General features: G+C 37.2%; 1 protein-coding gene across 1 annotated transcript; it reads left to right on the top strand.

Moving 5' to 3' along the window:
* Positions 1-10,819: 10,819 nt before the first annotated feature.
* Positions 10,820-14,136, top strand: arsia (arylsulfatase family, member Ia). The gene is made up of 2 exons (XM_073821113.1): positions 10,820-11,103; positions 12,744-14,136. The coding sequence occupies exons 1-2, from the start codon at positions 10,820-10,822 to the stop codon at positions 14,134-14,136; spliced, it is 1,677 nt and encodes a 558-aa protein (XP_073677214.1).
* The last annotated feature ends 3,014 nt before the right edge of the window (positions 14,137-17,150 follow it).

The following is a 17,150-nucleotide window of genomic DNA, read 5'->3' on the forward strand; positions in this document are numbered from 1 at the left end:
ATGATATTATGTAATTCAATTATTAATACAATATATATATATATATATATATATATATTTTATAATTTTATTATATATATATATATATATATATATATATATATATATAAATTATAATAAGTATATATGTAAATTAGCTATATTAAGTTATTAATATTTAATTATAAATATACAAAAATATATATGGAAATTTATTTATTTATTTAATTTTATAAAGTATTATACACCAATAAGAGCTCAACTGGACCAAAACCACCATTAAGGGGAAATAAATGTTATATATTTGCATTTATTTTCTTTAAATTATAGTAAGTATATATGTTATTATTATTATAAGCAATTATCGTAAGTAAATATGTACGTTATATTTTAATTATATATTAAATTACTAAATTAATGATATATATTAATAATAATACGTTTTAATTTCATTATTTAAATTATAATAAGTATATGTAAATATTATAATTATAATAAGTAAATATGTAAATGATATTATGTCATTCAATTATTAATTATAAATAATATATATATATATATATATATATATATATATATATATATATATAGATATATATATATATAGATATATATAGATATATAACTGCATGCAATTTGATATTATTTAATTTACTAAGTGACCAAGAAGTACTAGTACATGTTTTGATATGATTAGACACCGCAGCTAATGCAGAAATTGGGGTCTGGTTTGAACATGTTACCTGTGCAGTTCACTGGGGTCAGGATCCTTGTCTGATTTCAGGAACAGCAGAGTCAGCGTGTCACATCAGGCAAAAACATCTCTGTGTAAGTGTAAAACCACAAACGACCGCTGCTCCAACACCCGGCTCCGACCAATCAAGACCAATCAAATCCAGACGTCCAAACTCGCCAGTGTGGTGAAATGAGTGTGAGCAGGTGTGTTTGGATTAGGGTTTGAGCTGTGGAGTGTGTGAACGTGCGTATGCCTTTACGAAGACTGTGTGTGTGTGAATGTGTTTATTTTAGGGCGATGCAGCCCACTCGTGTTTACATGTTTCTCTAAAGAGGATTCAGGGTGGGAAGAACAAACTCAGATAAACCCGAAACACAACAGCAGTTTCAAATGATCACGTCTATGATGAAACTGATAATTACCTAACATTTGGCTGTGTTTGCATGATTAATAAAGGAGAAACTCTTCACTAGGGTGATGGTAAGCAGTTCAGGTCAGATGATGGGAGGAGCAGGGTAACTAGCGTTCACAGAGCTCCATTCATGAGTATCTGAGGAGAAAAAAAAAGGAGTTTGTAAATGGTTTTGCCAGGGGGTCAGGGTTTGGCTGGTTCCTCTGCAGGTCTGAAGGTATCGTCTGCTGGTAGCAGGGGCGCCGCTCGCAATTTTGGGCCCTATGACAAAATATGAGGTTGGGCCCCCCCTACCACACAAAAGCAGATCTCTGGGGGCCCCTAAATGGCGTGGGCCCTTAGAATTGTCCTAACTTTCCCCCCCTTAGCGGCGCCCCTGGCTGGTAGATGTTGTAAGTGCACAATTAGGTGTGCATAAATGGCTCTCTCTTGTTATTCTGACCAAAAGAGTCTAGACTACAATACCAGAACCACAGAACTTTCTAAGCCAATCACCTAAGCTGTCTAGAGCAAGAAAATGATGTAAACTAGCAAAAAAAATGTTTCTCCAACACTGTTGCAAACATAGTCATGGTGTTTCATTGAGCTGTCTGTTAAAGCCCTGCTTGTGTGAGTCTGTGCTGTATATGCCGTTTTCTCAGGTTTCATCCAAAAACAAGATTCAGTTTCCCCAGGATATAAAACGAACACACATTCCACATATTTAGCTGTTCAGAGGTCTGACCACCCCTCACATCCCTCTCTTTGACAACTACCCTCTGCTGAAAACTGCTTAACAGCTGCCCCACTTTTCACTACTGGCCTCTCTCAATCTATAACAACTTGGCTGTTTACCTTATATATGAAAACAGATACGTGATCGGTCATTCGTGCACGAAAACACGTTTAGAAATGGTGTAATACTCCAGAAGCAGAACCAAACGACAATGTTTCAGAAACTGCTCATAGCAGGAAATAAAAATCATTTCCAAATTAGAGTTTAAAAAGCCCTCTCTGAACAGACTGTATGTAAATATAAGAACCTGAGATCCTTTGAAAGCCTGAAAATGAAAAGTGTGCCGTTTTACTGGAAGTGGTAGATTAAATGGAGTTAGTGTTAGTATGAGGGGAAGGGTTTTTAATAACACTCTGGCAACGCCAAATTCAACATCTCCTCAGACTCTGCTGGCTTCTCTTCTAATTATTTCCTTTCATCTTCTCACTTTCTCCCAGGCCATAAAAGAAGAAAAAAAGGATCTGATTTGGAGGTACAGAAGAGTGTGTGTTTAACGAACATGTTCAGAGGTGACAATAACAGCAGCTGAAGTACATGTACTCTGCAAGATATAATCCACTGGGATAAAATCAGGGTAAATGTAACTTAGTTTGTCTCCTAGGGAACATGGAAGTATCTTCTGTAGCTTCTGAAGGGCAGTAAATGAAAAAATATGATATTTAGGCAAAATAAGAAAAATGTAGACATCTATATTCTGTTCAAAAGTTTACACCTCCGGCTTTTGATGCATTGTGTTTCCTTCTGGAGCATCAGTTAGCGTTTAAGGCTCCGTCCACACGAAGCCGGTGCGTTCCCTATCCGATCATTTTTTTTCCCTCGTTCTAAAAAAAGTTCCGTAAACACGAAACCTGAACAGTTAATCTGTCTGTATATTCAATGACCATCAATGACCCACTCCTTATTTTTAAATCCCCATTAAAGGGGTCATATGTGACCCTGGACCACAAAACCAGTCTTAAGTTGCTGGGGTATATTTGTAGCAATAGCTAAAAATACATTGTATGGGTCAAAATTATTGATTTTTCTTTTATGCCAAAAATCATTAGGAAATTAAGTAAAGATCATGTTCCATGAAGATTTTTTGTAAAATTCCTACTGTAAATATATGAAAATGAAATTTTTGATTAGTAATAGGCCTTGTTAAGAACTTAATTTGGAGAACTTTAAAGGTGATTTTCTTAGTATTTTGATTTTTTTGCACTCTCAGATTCCAGATTTTCAAATAGTTGTATCTCAGCCAAATATTGTCCTATCCTAACAAACTATACGTCAATAGAAAACCTATTTATTGAGCTTTCATGTAATGTACATCTCTCAGTTTTGTAAAATGTAACCTTATGACTGGTTTTGTGGTCCAGGGTCACATATGATGTTGCTAAAAAGAACATTATTTTGTGTATTTGGTGTAATGCAATGTTTATATGGTTTGAGGTTCAAAAAACACTATTTTCCACATACTGTACTGTACATTATAGTTGCTTCTCTCTGCCCTATGTCGATTTTTACAAAGGTCATCGTTCTGAAAAGCTCTGATTAGCCAGCTATTGAGTGCGTTGTGACTGGCTGGGGGACAATTGGTGGATTTTTTTGTGAAAACCTGGCAACCCTGTCAGTGTCCTGCAGAGTTTAGCTCCAACTTGCCTCAACACACCTGCCTGGAAGTTTCTAGCATGCCTACTAAGACCTTGATTAGCTGATTCACATGTGTTTAATTAGGGTTGGAGCTAAGCGTCTGGACATCCCTGTCATAGATATATTGGTTCATGAGTTCACTGAAACTGCCTGGTAGCTGCGAACATTCAGAAGTGCGTTTCCCAAAAGCAACTATGGTCTAAAGTTCCATTGTTACCATTAGAGTTCAATGGATCTTGCCACCAGCTTGCGATCCATTCAGGAATCAAACCACAGAAACCAGTTTTAAACAAACGATTCTTAAAGTTTTGAAGCTTCACAAAGCATCATTTTGAAAGCCTCTATCGCTACTTTTCATCTATTGGGAATAAAAATAAAATAGAGACTGATTGCTGGAAGGCGGTAAAAGCTGATTAAAAATGGTTGGACATGAACCATAAATGATGTAGAGATCAAAAAGCATACATAACATATAGAGCAGGGGTAGGGAACGTTGATCCTGGAGAGCCAGTGTCCCTGCAGAGTTTAGCTCCAACCCTAATCAAACACACCTGAACAAGTTAATCAAGATCTTCGGGATACATGTTGGTATTTTTTTTTTCCAGGGTTGGAGCTAAACTCTGCAGGGCTCTCCAGGATCAATGTTCCCTACTCCTGATATAGAATATTTTCACAACGCATCAATCGGCCATATTGGCAGAACTCAACATAAACAATTCCACTGAACCGAACAGAACTCGCATATTTTGCTGATTACTGCAGCTGAAATTGGTCAGTTATTGTCTTGTTTTGGACTGTACTAATCGGTCAGACCGGGAAAAGCATTTGGCATACTATAGACTGCTACAAGTCATAAATCAAGGAGAAGAATGTAAAAAACTGTCTGAGGAACAAAAGGCATTTGTGGTTGGCCAAACTGAACCAGGATTTCCAGAGCAAGAATCTTTTTTTCTTTTCAAAAATTTGTGCTTGTGCTTATCTTTTTCAGTCAGGTAGATGAAATATAAAGCTAATATCTTCATTAATACTGCTCGTATGTATCTTTACCACTTATTAACTTTAGTTTGTCAAAATATTGTGCCCTTTCCTGCTTACTAAGTCCTTCTCTATATTATTTAGCAGTTACACATTTTTTCCTGTGGTTGAAGACTCACTACCTGGACAGCTGCCTTTGCACATTCTATCGTGCAGGACTGAACCCCACCACCAAAGCACAGCTGTCCAGGGATGTCCAGGGATTATATTGAGTGTTGGTGACCGCGGAGGATGACACCAGCCCCACTCCAGACCCAGAACCCAGCCGACCATCACCCCGACACGCGGTGTATGAGCCAGATCCAGATCCAGATCCAATTGCCGTGGAGCCTGAGGCTGTCACGTCCAACCAGGTGTGAGAGCCGGTTACAGCACCCGTGACGGTGGGAAACTACGTAGAGCAAAAGGGGGCTATGGAAGGCCCCGCCCACTGCACCACTGCTGAGGGTGAGCAAAACCTGGATCTGGGACATTTAAAAATGCAAACTACTTGCCTGCCTGGAACTATCTGTCTGCCCTGAATGCTATATGGAACAAGATTTGATGGATTTCACTGAGGATATAGAAACTAAACTTCCTGTCTACCCTGAACTGTCTGTGTTGGAGCCATTTCTTTTTCTATTTTTTCATTGAATGGACTGATTTAATAACTTGAATACAATTTAGTTTGTTTAATTTGTTAATTATAATTATTTGTGTTTATTTGATTATTTGTTTTGAATGTAACGAGTTTGTGTATTGGGGACTTTTATTATTTAATGACGACTCTGCATTTAGGGCAGGTGAGGAGTAGGTGGAGCTAGAGTAAGGGGAGCGGACACAATTTTTAGACCGTGTGGTCCGCGGGTTTGAAAGATCGGAGCTAATGTTTTAGCAACTGAATGTTAAGCACTATGTTTTGGTGAAAATAAAGCAAAGAAAAAGATTAACCATGGACTGGCGCGTCGATTAATTCGCCCCCTCTGGATAGTGGCTCATCTCTGCTGTGCGCCGCTACAGTCTGCCTGCCTGGATTTCCCACCCACCCTTCCTCTTTTGCCTATTTCTGTTTGCCATGCTGCATCTGCCATGTCACAGCTGTCCTCTGACAGCTCCTCTGCTCACCCTCAGACCACCATCTGTGCAGTGGGCTCGCTGCAGGTCTGCCAGTCTCCATCGGCGTCATGGCTGAAGGATCCCTCGTCTGCGCCTCCAGCCTGGACTCCACCTCAGCGGCTCCTCCCTGGCTCTCAGCTCCGTCGTCTCCACCGTCGGCCCACCAGCTCCACCGGGCTCCCTCGTCCCTCCAGCTCCGCCTTGGTCGATCGTCGCCCTGCCATCGCCTCAGGACTCTACTCCTCTGGCTGTGCCTTGTCGCTCCGTCCCACTGGCTCCGTTGGGCTCCTCCCTTCATTCAGCTCTGCCTCAGTCCTCTTTCACTTCAGCTCCGCCGTGGACCTTCGGATCTCTCCCTCTGTCGTCACCTGCCTGGACTCTGTTTATCCTCCTCCTCCTGGGAGTCCGTTCTCTGCGCAAACCTCCTCCCGCATAGACTTTGTATTGTCCTTCCTTCATGTCTCCCTTCAGTTTACAGTGCGGGGTCGCGCCTCCTGGGAGGGGGGAGTTATGTAACACCCCTGTCATTCTGTCAGTTTTGGTTTTTCCTTGTGTGCCCTTTTTTGGAGTTCCTGTCTCGTTAAGTGTCATCACCTTCACCTGTTTGTATTTGATTAGTGTCCTTTATAAGTTTTTGTCAGTTCATTGTCTTGTTGTCCGTCGACAAGATTGCTTTGGTGTGTGTTTCCCTACCTGTCTGTTCCTGGAATTACCTGTTGTAGAGTTTAGACTTCTTGTATTTCATTTGTTTTTCATTATAACAATTAAAAACAGTCAAAATGATAGATAGCCTATTCAGAAGATAATTCCACTTAAATTGAAGCTGCAATAAAATAACCTGTATATGCAACAATATTTTTTGCGTAAAAGTAGTAATAATACTCATCTTCTACTTACGCTTAGCTCCTGTAGTCAACACCAAAACCTAGCGGTTTGGCTATGTACTCAAGAGCGACACAGAAAACAACGCAAAATTTAACAAATTTGGCTGTTTTAGTGTCAGTACTGATAAAACTAATATTTGGTTTCCTCAATCTTCAGTTAACGGATAATTTCTTCAGTTATCGGATAATGAATAACTTCAGTTAACAGATAACGGATAAAAAACCCTCACAATAAGCCACGACGTGCCTGTAAAGAATGACAAAATTAGATTCAAAATGATTTAGTTTTATTCCAATCTATTTAGGTTTGTTATGTCTACATTCTTCCGAGAACAATCACTGAGTCAATGTGACCAGGTGACTGTGACCAAAGGAATTTGGAAGAGGTGCCCATAAAGGTCAGATTTTTTAAATATCTGACTTTAATTAAATACCAGACATAACATTTGGTAGATTTATAAGCAGTTGTTCTATTATTAGACAGATCTAAAAGCATTTGTGTACATTTGTTCTGCAAAGTCAACATTTAAGATAGTAACAGCCTGGCAGCGACTCAGAACGTGGAGGTTTGAGCTAAAACTGACATCAGAGACATTTAAGGTGGATTTGCTGTTGTTGTTGTTTTTGGGGAAAGGAATGTGTACTCACTCGTGTAAGATATTTTCATGGCCAAATATTTTAAGTAAGAGAGAAACTTGGGTCACTTTTTTGAAGTATATTTGTATATTGTTTGTTTGTATGTTTTTGTTAAACTTCTAACTTTTGATCAGTTGAATTTTATTTTATTTTTATATATTCAAATATAAAAATCCACAAGTAATCCACATGACTCCAGACAATCAGTTAACATCTTGTGAAGTTAAACGCTGCATATTTGTAAGAAACAACACCATTATTAAAACATTAGCTTTAAGACAAAAATATAAGTCTATAATCCATAATTCTCCATAGTGAGCAAGTGATGTAATGTTAAATTTCTCCAAATCTGTTCCCATGAAGAATCAAACACATCTACATCTTGAATGGCCTAAAGGTGAATACATTTTCAAGAAATTACATTTTTTGGATGACCTATTTCTTTAATTATGAATCATTCATGGCCAGCCCTGGTGACTCAAGACATCAAAACATCTTTAATCATCTGTACCCTATTGTTTGACTTTTTTATTAAGAACACAATTATAAAAATTTCTAATATGACATGAAGCATGTTGATTTCCTGACAATATGACGCGATAGTTGGGCTGGATCACTCTGGCATCTTTTTAGCGTTTATTTTACAAAGAATGTTGACTTCATTGCACAATATGTTGACACCAGTCCTAAACGGACACAGATGTGAACAGAAACGTATGTTTCTCTTTCAGATCTTATCAGCTGAGTGTGTGTGGCTTCAGGTGATGTGCACACAGTGAATCCAGTGAGCGCCAGCTCATATATAATAACAACGCTCAAAGTCCCAATAAAAGAGCTCTTGTGCGCACAAACGCTGTCTCTGTTCAAGCACGGTTTGTACCCCTGGTCCCCCTAAATACTCCTACGGCATGTTTTAATAGCAGGAATCCTTAGGGGCCTCGGCTTGTGTTTGGAGATTAATAAAAAACATGGACCAAACGAATAACAGCAAATCTAAAGACTGTCTTCTATTTATTAAGCTAATAAACAGGTTGTAAAAATGATCGTACTTCCTATACATCTGTAGCCAGGTCATAATATGTCCATGATGATAAAGTGATAATATAAATCAAGAGTTAAGCACAAATGGCTCCAAACCACAGATGAAAGACATTGGAGTAATGCATTTATTTTATAGGCAGTTTGTTTTAAACAATGGCAGGACATCACACACCCAGAGAGAAAATATCTCTCTTGAATACGTCTCTTTGTTGTACTTAAGGGGCGGTGAGAACTCAATCCTAGAACTGAACCATGACTGTGCGTCAAAACCTAGTTAGCTGCTCACCTAGAAATGTCACAAAAGACCAATAAAAAAGATTTGGAGCATATAGAAATGTCATCTACAACATTTTTGGGCATCAAAGACAAAAAAAAACATTCAGTCAAATAAAAATGTATTCAGACACCTTCAACATTTCTCACGTTATCACAGTTTACTCGCTATAGTTTATAAAATGGTAATAAAATATGACAAGAACTTAAGACTTAAACTTAAGTGTTCAATTATTTATAGGAGTTAAACAAAATGTCACAACAAATTCATTTTGATAATGTCAGATAACTCTCATAGAAAGTATGTAACAAAACATGGTCGGGTCAAAGAGTCAAATCCAATTTTTGGTCTTACTGTAAATGTTTTATCAGTTTTACCGGTAGTTCACTGGATGAAGAATTTTTGGGTATAATATGTCACAGTTTACTTTATTTTGCTTTATTTATTGAGCTCTTCGTATCCTCACTTAAATAAACAATAGTATCTATAGCATTTTCTTTGTCATTTCTTTTTATTGATAACTTATTATAGCTTTTAATAGCCTTTAAACAGATTTTTAGGGTTGAAGGAAATGTCATGAAACGTCATGGAAATTTACTGAAAATTTTCAGCCAGGATATTATCCATTTTTCTATGAACTTTTAACCTACAGTGTAATTTTATAGTAAAATACTGCTAAATGTGCAGTTTTAAAAAGGAACTATTTTTCTTATAAAATACAGTAAAATTATAAATTGGCATTCCCGGAATCCTCAGCTCACATTTGATGGTTTCTAATTGAAATTGCAGTTTTTTCCTAGTTTTTCTTTCTTAAATGAGTGTTTTATGCCACAAAATGTTTTTTGTTTAAACATGTTACCATGATGGTGTTTTGTATATATTATGAAGTATTAAATATATTTGTCAGTATATTATAATGGTAAATTAGTATATTAACATTATACAATACATTTTTGTAGTAAATTTAAGTTAAACTTTCTGTTAAATTCTGATAAACTTTAAAAATGTAAAGGAAACTATAGTAAAATGGTGAAGTTCTGGCAACCACATTTTTTATAAACTTTCGGCAGTCTATACTCCAAATGTTTTGCCTGGTCTGACCAACTAGTACAGCCCAAAACATGACAATAATTGACCATTTTTAGCAGCAATAATCTGCAAAATCTGCAAGTTTCGTTCAGTTAAGTGGCATTGTTTACGTTCAGTGCCGCCAATATGGCCAATTGATGTAACAGGGTTGGAAATAATTGAGGACTTGTGGCAAAAATGCCCTCAAAATGAACAAAAATGCCCCATAAATTTAAGACAAAGGGCACATAATGCCTCTACACAATTAAACAACGTATTATGGCTGTTGCGATTAAAATGAAACATGAAAATGAATGAAAAGTGTCTATTTGCGGAATTACAATTAACTCAAACTGCATCAGATTACACGCTGTTTTGTGCAGCCTTGAGCTTTTTAACCAATTAAACGCGTTTCTGTTGAGTTTAGGAATTGCATTGACCAATCAGAGACGCTTACATTATTCCACCGGCGCTGTTTATGAATGAGCACACTGGCGAATTTCATCATCATAAACAAAACAGAATAAATAAAAGATTATTCCGTCTCTTTAATGATTATAACGAGGGTTTTTACATAATTTGTGCTACACTTGGCTAACCTCATGGACTGGCATGTTTGTTTGTGACTCGCCCAAAACAAAACAAAAGCAGTTTGTATTGTTTTCCATACCGATGTTAGGCTAATAATCATTATAATAATATAAAGAGCAATAATACAATAATGCTTTCTTGTGATAATATTCCTGTTTTTTTTTTTTTTTTTACATGTAATATATACAATGTAAAACAGTCAATTGTTATTGACAAGTTTAAAATATTGATTACAGTAATTATGAGAATTTAAGTATTTGACATTAAAGACGAAATAGTATAGTTTTTATTATAATACGGTGATTATAAAACAAAACAACAATTAAAAAAAATCTATTCCAGGGGGAAAATATTGCCCCTTAATGGAAAAGTTATTTCTGACCCTGCTGTGTAAGTAGTAAAATACTGTGTAAGTATTAATCTCATAGATCTTCAGACATTTTTGGCAACTGTAGGCGCGTCCAGCATTCTTGGGCACGTGCAGAAAAAAAATAAATGCTCACTAGGTAGGCAACTCACTAGTTTTTGAGACACAGCCAGACCCCTCACGGAGCGCACATACATCGCGCTGCCTCCTCACACAAACTTTACGCTCGTGTCTGCAGTTCAGACGATCATTCATGATTTTTTTCCTCAAGTACCGTTGCTTGAACGCGTTGCCATGACAGCACCGGCTCTAACGGCGCTCTCCGTGATGAGTTTGCTCAGTCTGGGTTATCTGTCCCAGGACTGGACGAGTCCTAACCAGGTCGAGCAGCCGAACCATCCGCGTCCGCACATTATCTTCATCATGACAGATGATCAGGGCTTCAACGACATCGGCTACCACAACAAGGACATCCACACACCGACACTGGACAAACTGGCAGCGGAAGGAGTGAAGCTGGAGAACTACTACATCCAGCCCATCTGCACTCCATCCCGCAGTCAGTTCATCACTGGCAGGTAATTCACTCACTCTCTCAGTCGCTTCAGTCAGCTGTCTGCACGTTTGTGGACGTTTACTTGGTGTTTTTGTTACATAAATATGGTAATGAGCAGTAAACAATTTAAAAGCACCATGGCCACCACTGTACAACATAGTAAGGGTTATATTGTTATAATGAAGCAAACAATGTCAGAATAATTTAAGTCAGTGGTTCCAGGGGTCTTTAAGATTACTTAAAGGGCTAGTTCATCCAAAAATGAAAATTCTGTCATTAATTATTCACCTTCAGTCGTTCCAAACCTGTAAGACCTTCATCTTCAGAACACAAATTAAGATATTTTGGATGAAATCCAAGAGCTTTCTTTCCTTAGACAGCAGTGTAACTGACATGTTCAAGACTCAGAAAGGTAGTAAGGACATTGTTAAAATAGTCCATGTGATATCAGTGGTTCAACTGTAATCTTATGAAGCTATGAGAAAACTTTCTGTGAGCAAAGAAAACTTTATTTAACAATTAATGAGCAATGCCATCAGTTAGTCACTAATTATTGATTAAATGTTAATTTTGGGGTAAACTATCCATGAACCCATTTCAAATAAGATAAAACAAACATATTTAAATATATGTAAAATATACTAATCAATTTAAACAGGTCAAAATTTACATACAGAATCTGAAAAATGTTAATTATTTTACCAAAATAAGAGGGATCATACAAATACATGTTATTTTTTATTTAGTACTGACCTGAATAAGATATTTCACATTAAAGACATTGACATATAGTCCACAAGAGAATAGCTGAATTTAAAAAAATCACCCCATTCAAAAAGTTTACATACACTTGATTCTTAATACTGTGTTGTTACCTAAATGATCCACAGCTGAGTTTTTTTTGTTTAGTGATAGTTGTTCATGAGTCCCTTGTTTGTCCTGAGCAGTTAAACTGCCCACTGTTCTTCAGAAAAATCCTTTAGGTCCAACAAATTCTTTGGTTTGTCAGCATTTTTGTGTATTTGAACCCTTTTGAGACCCATCTTTTCACACTGAGGACAACTGAGGAACTCACATGCAACTATTACAAAAGGTTCAAACACTCAATGATGCTTCAGAAGGAAACACATGCATCAAGAGCTGGGGGTGAAAACTTTTGAACAGAATGAAGATGTGTACATTTTTCTTATTTTGCCTAAATATCATATTGTTTCATTTAGTACTGCCCTTCAGAAGCTACAGAAGATACTTAGATGTTTCCCAGAAGACAAAATAAGTTAAAGTTACCCTGATCTTCAAATTCAAAAAGTTTTCACCCCCTGGTTAACGCATTGTGTTTGCTTCTGGAGCATCAATAAGCATTTGAACCTTCTGTAATAGTTGCATGTGAGTTCCTCAGTTGTCCTCAGTGTGAAAAGATGGATCTCAAAATCACGCAGACGTTGTTGGAAAGGGTTACATTTTTAGGAAAAGCCAAGACAGAGCAAAGTTTGTTCATTTCATTGTACATTTCTTACAATTCAAAGCACTGTACATAAATTAGGGATCATTAAAAAGGTTCAAAGAGTTTGTGAAATCAATAAATCAAACCACATTTGTGCACGTGACGAGATGTGTTTGTGAGTTCTCATCCATTTATTTTCCTTTCCCTTTCCGCTCTAGATATCAGATCCATACGGGTCTCCAGCACTCGATAATCCGCTCTCGGCAGCCCAGCTGTTTGCCCTTTGACCTCCAGACATTGCCGCAGCGGCTGCAGGAGGCAGGATACGCCACGCACATGGTAGGCAAATGGCACCTTGGCTTCTACAAGCGTGATTGCCTGCCGACCCGCCGCGGATTCCACACGTACTTTGGCTCCCTGACGGGCAGCGTGGATTATTACACCTACAAGTCGTGCGACGGGCCGGGAATTTGCGGCTACGACCTTCACGAGGGCGAGCGTGTGGCGTGGGATCAGGGAGGGCGTTATTCCACGCATTTGTACACTCAAAAAGTCCGAAAAATCCTTGCTGCTCATGATCCTTCATCCCAGCCTCTATTCATTTTCCTCTCTTTTCAAGCTGTGCACACACCATTGCAGACGCCGAGGGAATACGTCTATCCGTATAGGCAAATGGGAAACGTGTTTCGCCGGAAATACGCTGGGATGGTTTCATCCGTAGACGAGGCGGTTAAAAATGTAACGTACGCGCTCCGAAAGTATGGGTACTATAAGAACAGCGTCATTATCTTTTCCACAGATAATGGTGGGCAGCCGCTCTTTGGCGGGAGCAATTGGCCTCTACGAGGAAGAAAGGGAACATATTGGGAAGGAGGCATCCGTGGCATTGGATTCGTCCATAGTCCATTGTTAAGACGCAGGAAGAGAGTTAGCAAAGCTCTGGTTCACATCACTGATTGGTATCCAACGCTAGTTGGACTTGCAGGAGGGAATGTTTCCCGGATGGATGGGCTTGATGGATATGACATGTGGGAAACCATTAGTAACGGGAAAGAGTCTCAACGTTTGGAGATCCTTCATAACATCGATCCGCTTTACAATGCCGCACGCCATGGATCTCTAAAAAACGGATATGGGATTTGGAATACAGCCGTACAGGCGGCAGTTCGAGTTGGAGATTGGAAGCTCCTGACTGGAAATCCCGGATACGGAGACTGGATTCCGAATCAGATGCTCGGAAACTTTCCAGAATCTTGGTGGAATTTAGAACGCCACACGGAAGCAAAGAAATCCTTGTGGCTCTTCAATGTTGCGGATGATCCGTATGAGCGCTACGATCTCGCAGAGCGCCGGCCAGACGTGGTTAAGCAGTTGCTAGCCCGGTTAGCGTTCTACAACCGGACCGCCGTTCCTGTGCGCTACCCGTCGGAAGATCCCAGAGCCGATCCGAGACGCAACGGAGGAGCTTGGGGCCCTTGGGAAGAAGATGAAGAAAACTGGGAGGCGTTTTATCTCAGAAAGAGAAAAGTCAAGAAGCAAAAGCGGAAGTTCTGCAAAATGAAGTCCTTTTTTAGAAGACTTAATATTAGGATTATGTCGAACAGGATTTGAAGAAACACGTCCTGCTTGAACTGACTATTACAGATGCTGCTGATAGTAACACGTTATTATTATTTTAGGGACTTTGATTATGAATTTGCCTGGTAAGAAGACGCTGATTTGATTTGAGTCCCAAGATCACATTCACTGAAGCATGTGTTTCTGCTTACGTTTTTGATCATTAACATATATCTTTGAGCAGAATTTTACCCCTGCGGTTTTCTGATAATGTGACCTTGAATCCCTGTGCAATGAATGGTGAAGGAATTAAAGGGATAGTTCACCCAAAAATGAAAATTCTGTCATTATTACTCAGCCTTATGTCATTACAAACCTGGAAGGCCTTTGGAACGCAAATTAAGATATTTTTGATGAAATCAGTGTTCTTGTAGCTTCATAAAATTACTGTTGAACACTGATGTCACATGGACTATTTTGAAGATGTTCTTCTCGAAGTTGAACATGGTAGGACACTTATTGTCTATGGAGGGTCAGAAAGCTCTCGGATTTCATCAGAAACATCTTAATTTGTGTTTTGAAGATGAACGTAGGTCTTACAGGTTTGGAACGACATGAGGGTAAGTTAATGTAATTAATGACAGAATTTTCATTCTTGAGTGAATTATGCCTTTAAAGAATGGATTTTGTATCCTCTGTCATCTGGTGTACAGTGTTTGCACCTCATATTTATATAAAAATGCTAAAATGGAGACTAAAATGAATCTAAGTTGTTTTGAACATGTATGTGACTGTTTATGTTTGTTTGCTACCTGATTCTTTGTATTCTGGTGTAAACTGTTTTGCATAAATGAAATAAACTTTCAAAAGACTCAAATTATCTTGTACTGAGACTATTGTAATAGACTGATTGCCCTCTAGTGGACACCTAAGATTTTTTTCATTTAGATTTGAGGACAAATAAAAATACATTGTGTGTACATTTGCTATACGCTTGCTATGCTATAGCTTCTATAAAAAAAAAATAATTGTAACATATGCAAAGCATATCGACTGTTTACCTATAAAAAATACTGGTTAGGGGCCTTCTGGGACTGCACTATAGCTGCACACAGAGACAGCATAAAGAGCTGCTTGTTAAGTGTGTCTTTCAGAGAAATGGGCCTCTCAGATGAGGGCGCCAGACGCTAAACTGAGAGACTTCTGATTCTTAAACAGCTAGACTTCATTTTATTGACATGCTTACTGTACTGGATTGTCTCCTGATCATTTATATATAAATATATATATAAATGAAGGGGGAAAATATATCTATTTAAATGTTTTAAGTGTTCTAATAATTAGTATTTATTTACACATTGTCTGAACAGTACAACTTTTAAAGTTTAAAAAAGTCTCTTCTGCTCACCAACCCTGCGTTTATTTGATCCAAAGTACAGCAAAACAGTAAAAATGTTAAATATTTTTATTTAATAAATAATAAATAATTTTAAATTTAAATAATTTTATTGTTATTTTCAAGATATTGTGATTTCATAGCTGAATTTCCAGTCTTTAGTGTCACACGATCCTTCAGTTCTCCAGTCCTTCAAAAATCATAATAATATTCTGATTTGCTGCTTAAAAAAACAAACATTTAATATTATTAATATATTGAAAACAGCTGAGTAGAATTTTTTCAGGTTTCTTTGATGAAGTTCACAAGAACAGCATTTATCTTAAAATAAAATAAAAACTTTTGTAACATTATAAATGTCTTTATCATCACTTTTGACCAATTTAAAGCATCCGTGCTAAATAAAAGTATTATTTTCTATAATTTCTTTGAATGGTATAGTGTATAATATTACAAAAGCTTTTTATTTTAGATAAATTCAGATCTTTGGATCTTTATATTCATCAAAGAATTGACTCAACTGTTTTAAATATGGATAATAATAATAATAATAATAATAATAAAATATTTCTTGAACAGCAAATCATCATATTAGAAGGATCATGTGACACTGAAGACTGGAGTAATGATGCTAAAAATGTAGCTTTAATCACAGGAATTAATTGCATTTTAAAATATATTCAAATAATAAAAAAAACATTATTTGAAATAGTAAAAATATTTTACAATTTTACTGTTTTTGCTGTACTTTTCTCCTAAATTTGCTTTATGATTTAATACAAATGAATAATCAATAAATGAGCAAATGCTGCACAACAACCAGATAAATTAAAACAGGGGTCCAAAAATATCTTGGTTCTATGATATTCCTGAAAGAATATGATATTATGAATATTATTACTACTACAACTGCTTTGAGAATTACATTTAGTATGCAATAGTATTATATTTCTGTCATAATTTTCCAGGTTAAGGCGAACTTTTATTTTGGCTGTTTGTCACAAAGATCTTTGATTTTCTGTGTGTTTGGCTCATCAGTCTGTTGTTTTCACTCTGTTCGACTACAATATTCGCTCTGCAATATTCAGCTCGTTTGACTAACTTTACAGTAATATTCACTCTTCGAATTTCATCTGCTCGATTGTATACAATTTAGTTGACTTCACAATCTGATATATTCAGTTTTGCAAATTTGTCTTCAAGACTAACTATGCACGATTGTCTAAAAGATCCACTCCCGTGTGGTTATCAACAAACCCGAACCAACATAATTAGGGTGAACAAAAATTCACCAGTTGAACTAAAAATGGAGGGCACCCATCAGGAAAATATGACCATCAAGACCACCACTATACAACTGGGACCCCGTTTCAGAGAATATCAAGGCAAGTGCAATAAGAAAGTCATTGTAACATGTCTATTTGAGCATATATTAAAATAAATCAAGTAAATTGTTTTCATTAAATGTGTCTCAATGAGTGAAGAATGTAAATGTATATTGTCTGACATGTTTATTCTGTCACGTTACACACGAGGTCTGGGTCCAAAATGCAGGGAAGAAATATATTTAGTAATAAAACAATAAACAAACACAAACCAAAGGCCAACACGGCACAACAAGACTAGAAAATACAAAGTAAACAGAACTGGAACACGAGCAAAGAACACAGAG

Source organism: Garra rufa, chromosome 16 (genome assembly GCF_049309525.1).
Source record: "Garra rufa chromosome 16, GarRuf1.0, whole genome shotgun sequence".
In the NCBI taxonomy this organism is placed as follows: Eukaryota; Metazoa; Chordata; class Actinopteri; order Cypriniformes; family Cyprinidae; genus Garra; species Garra rufa.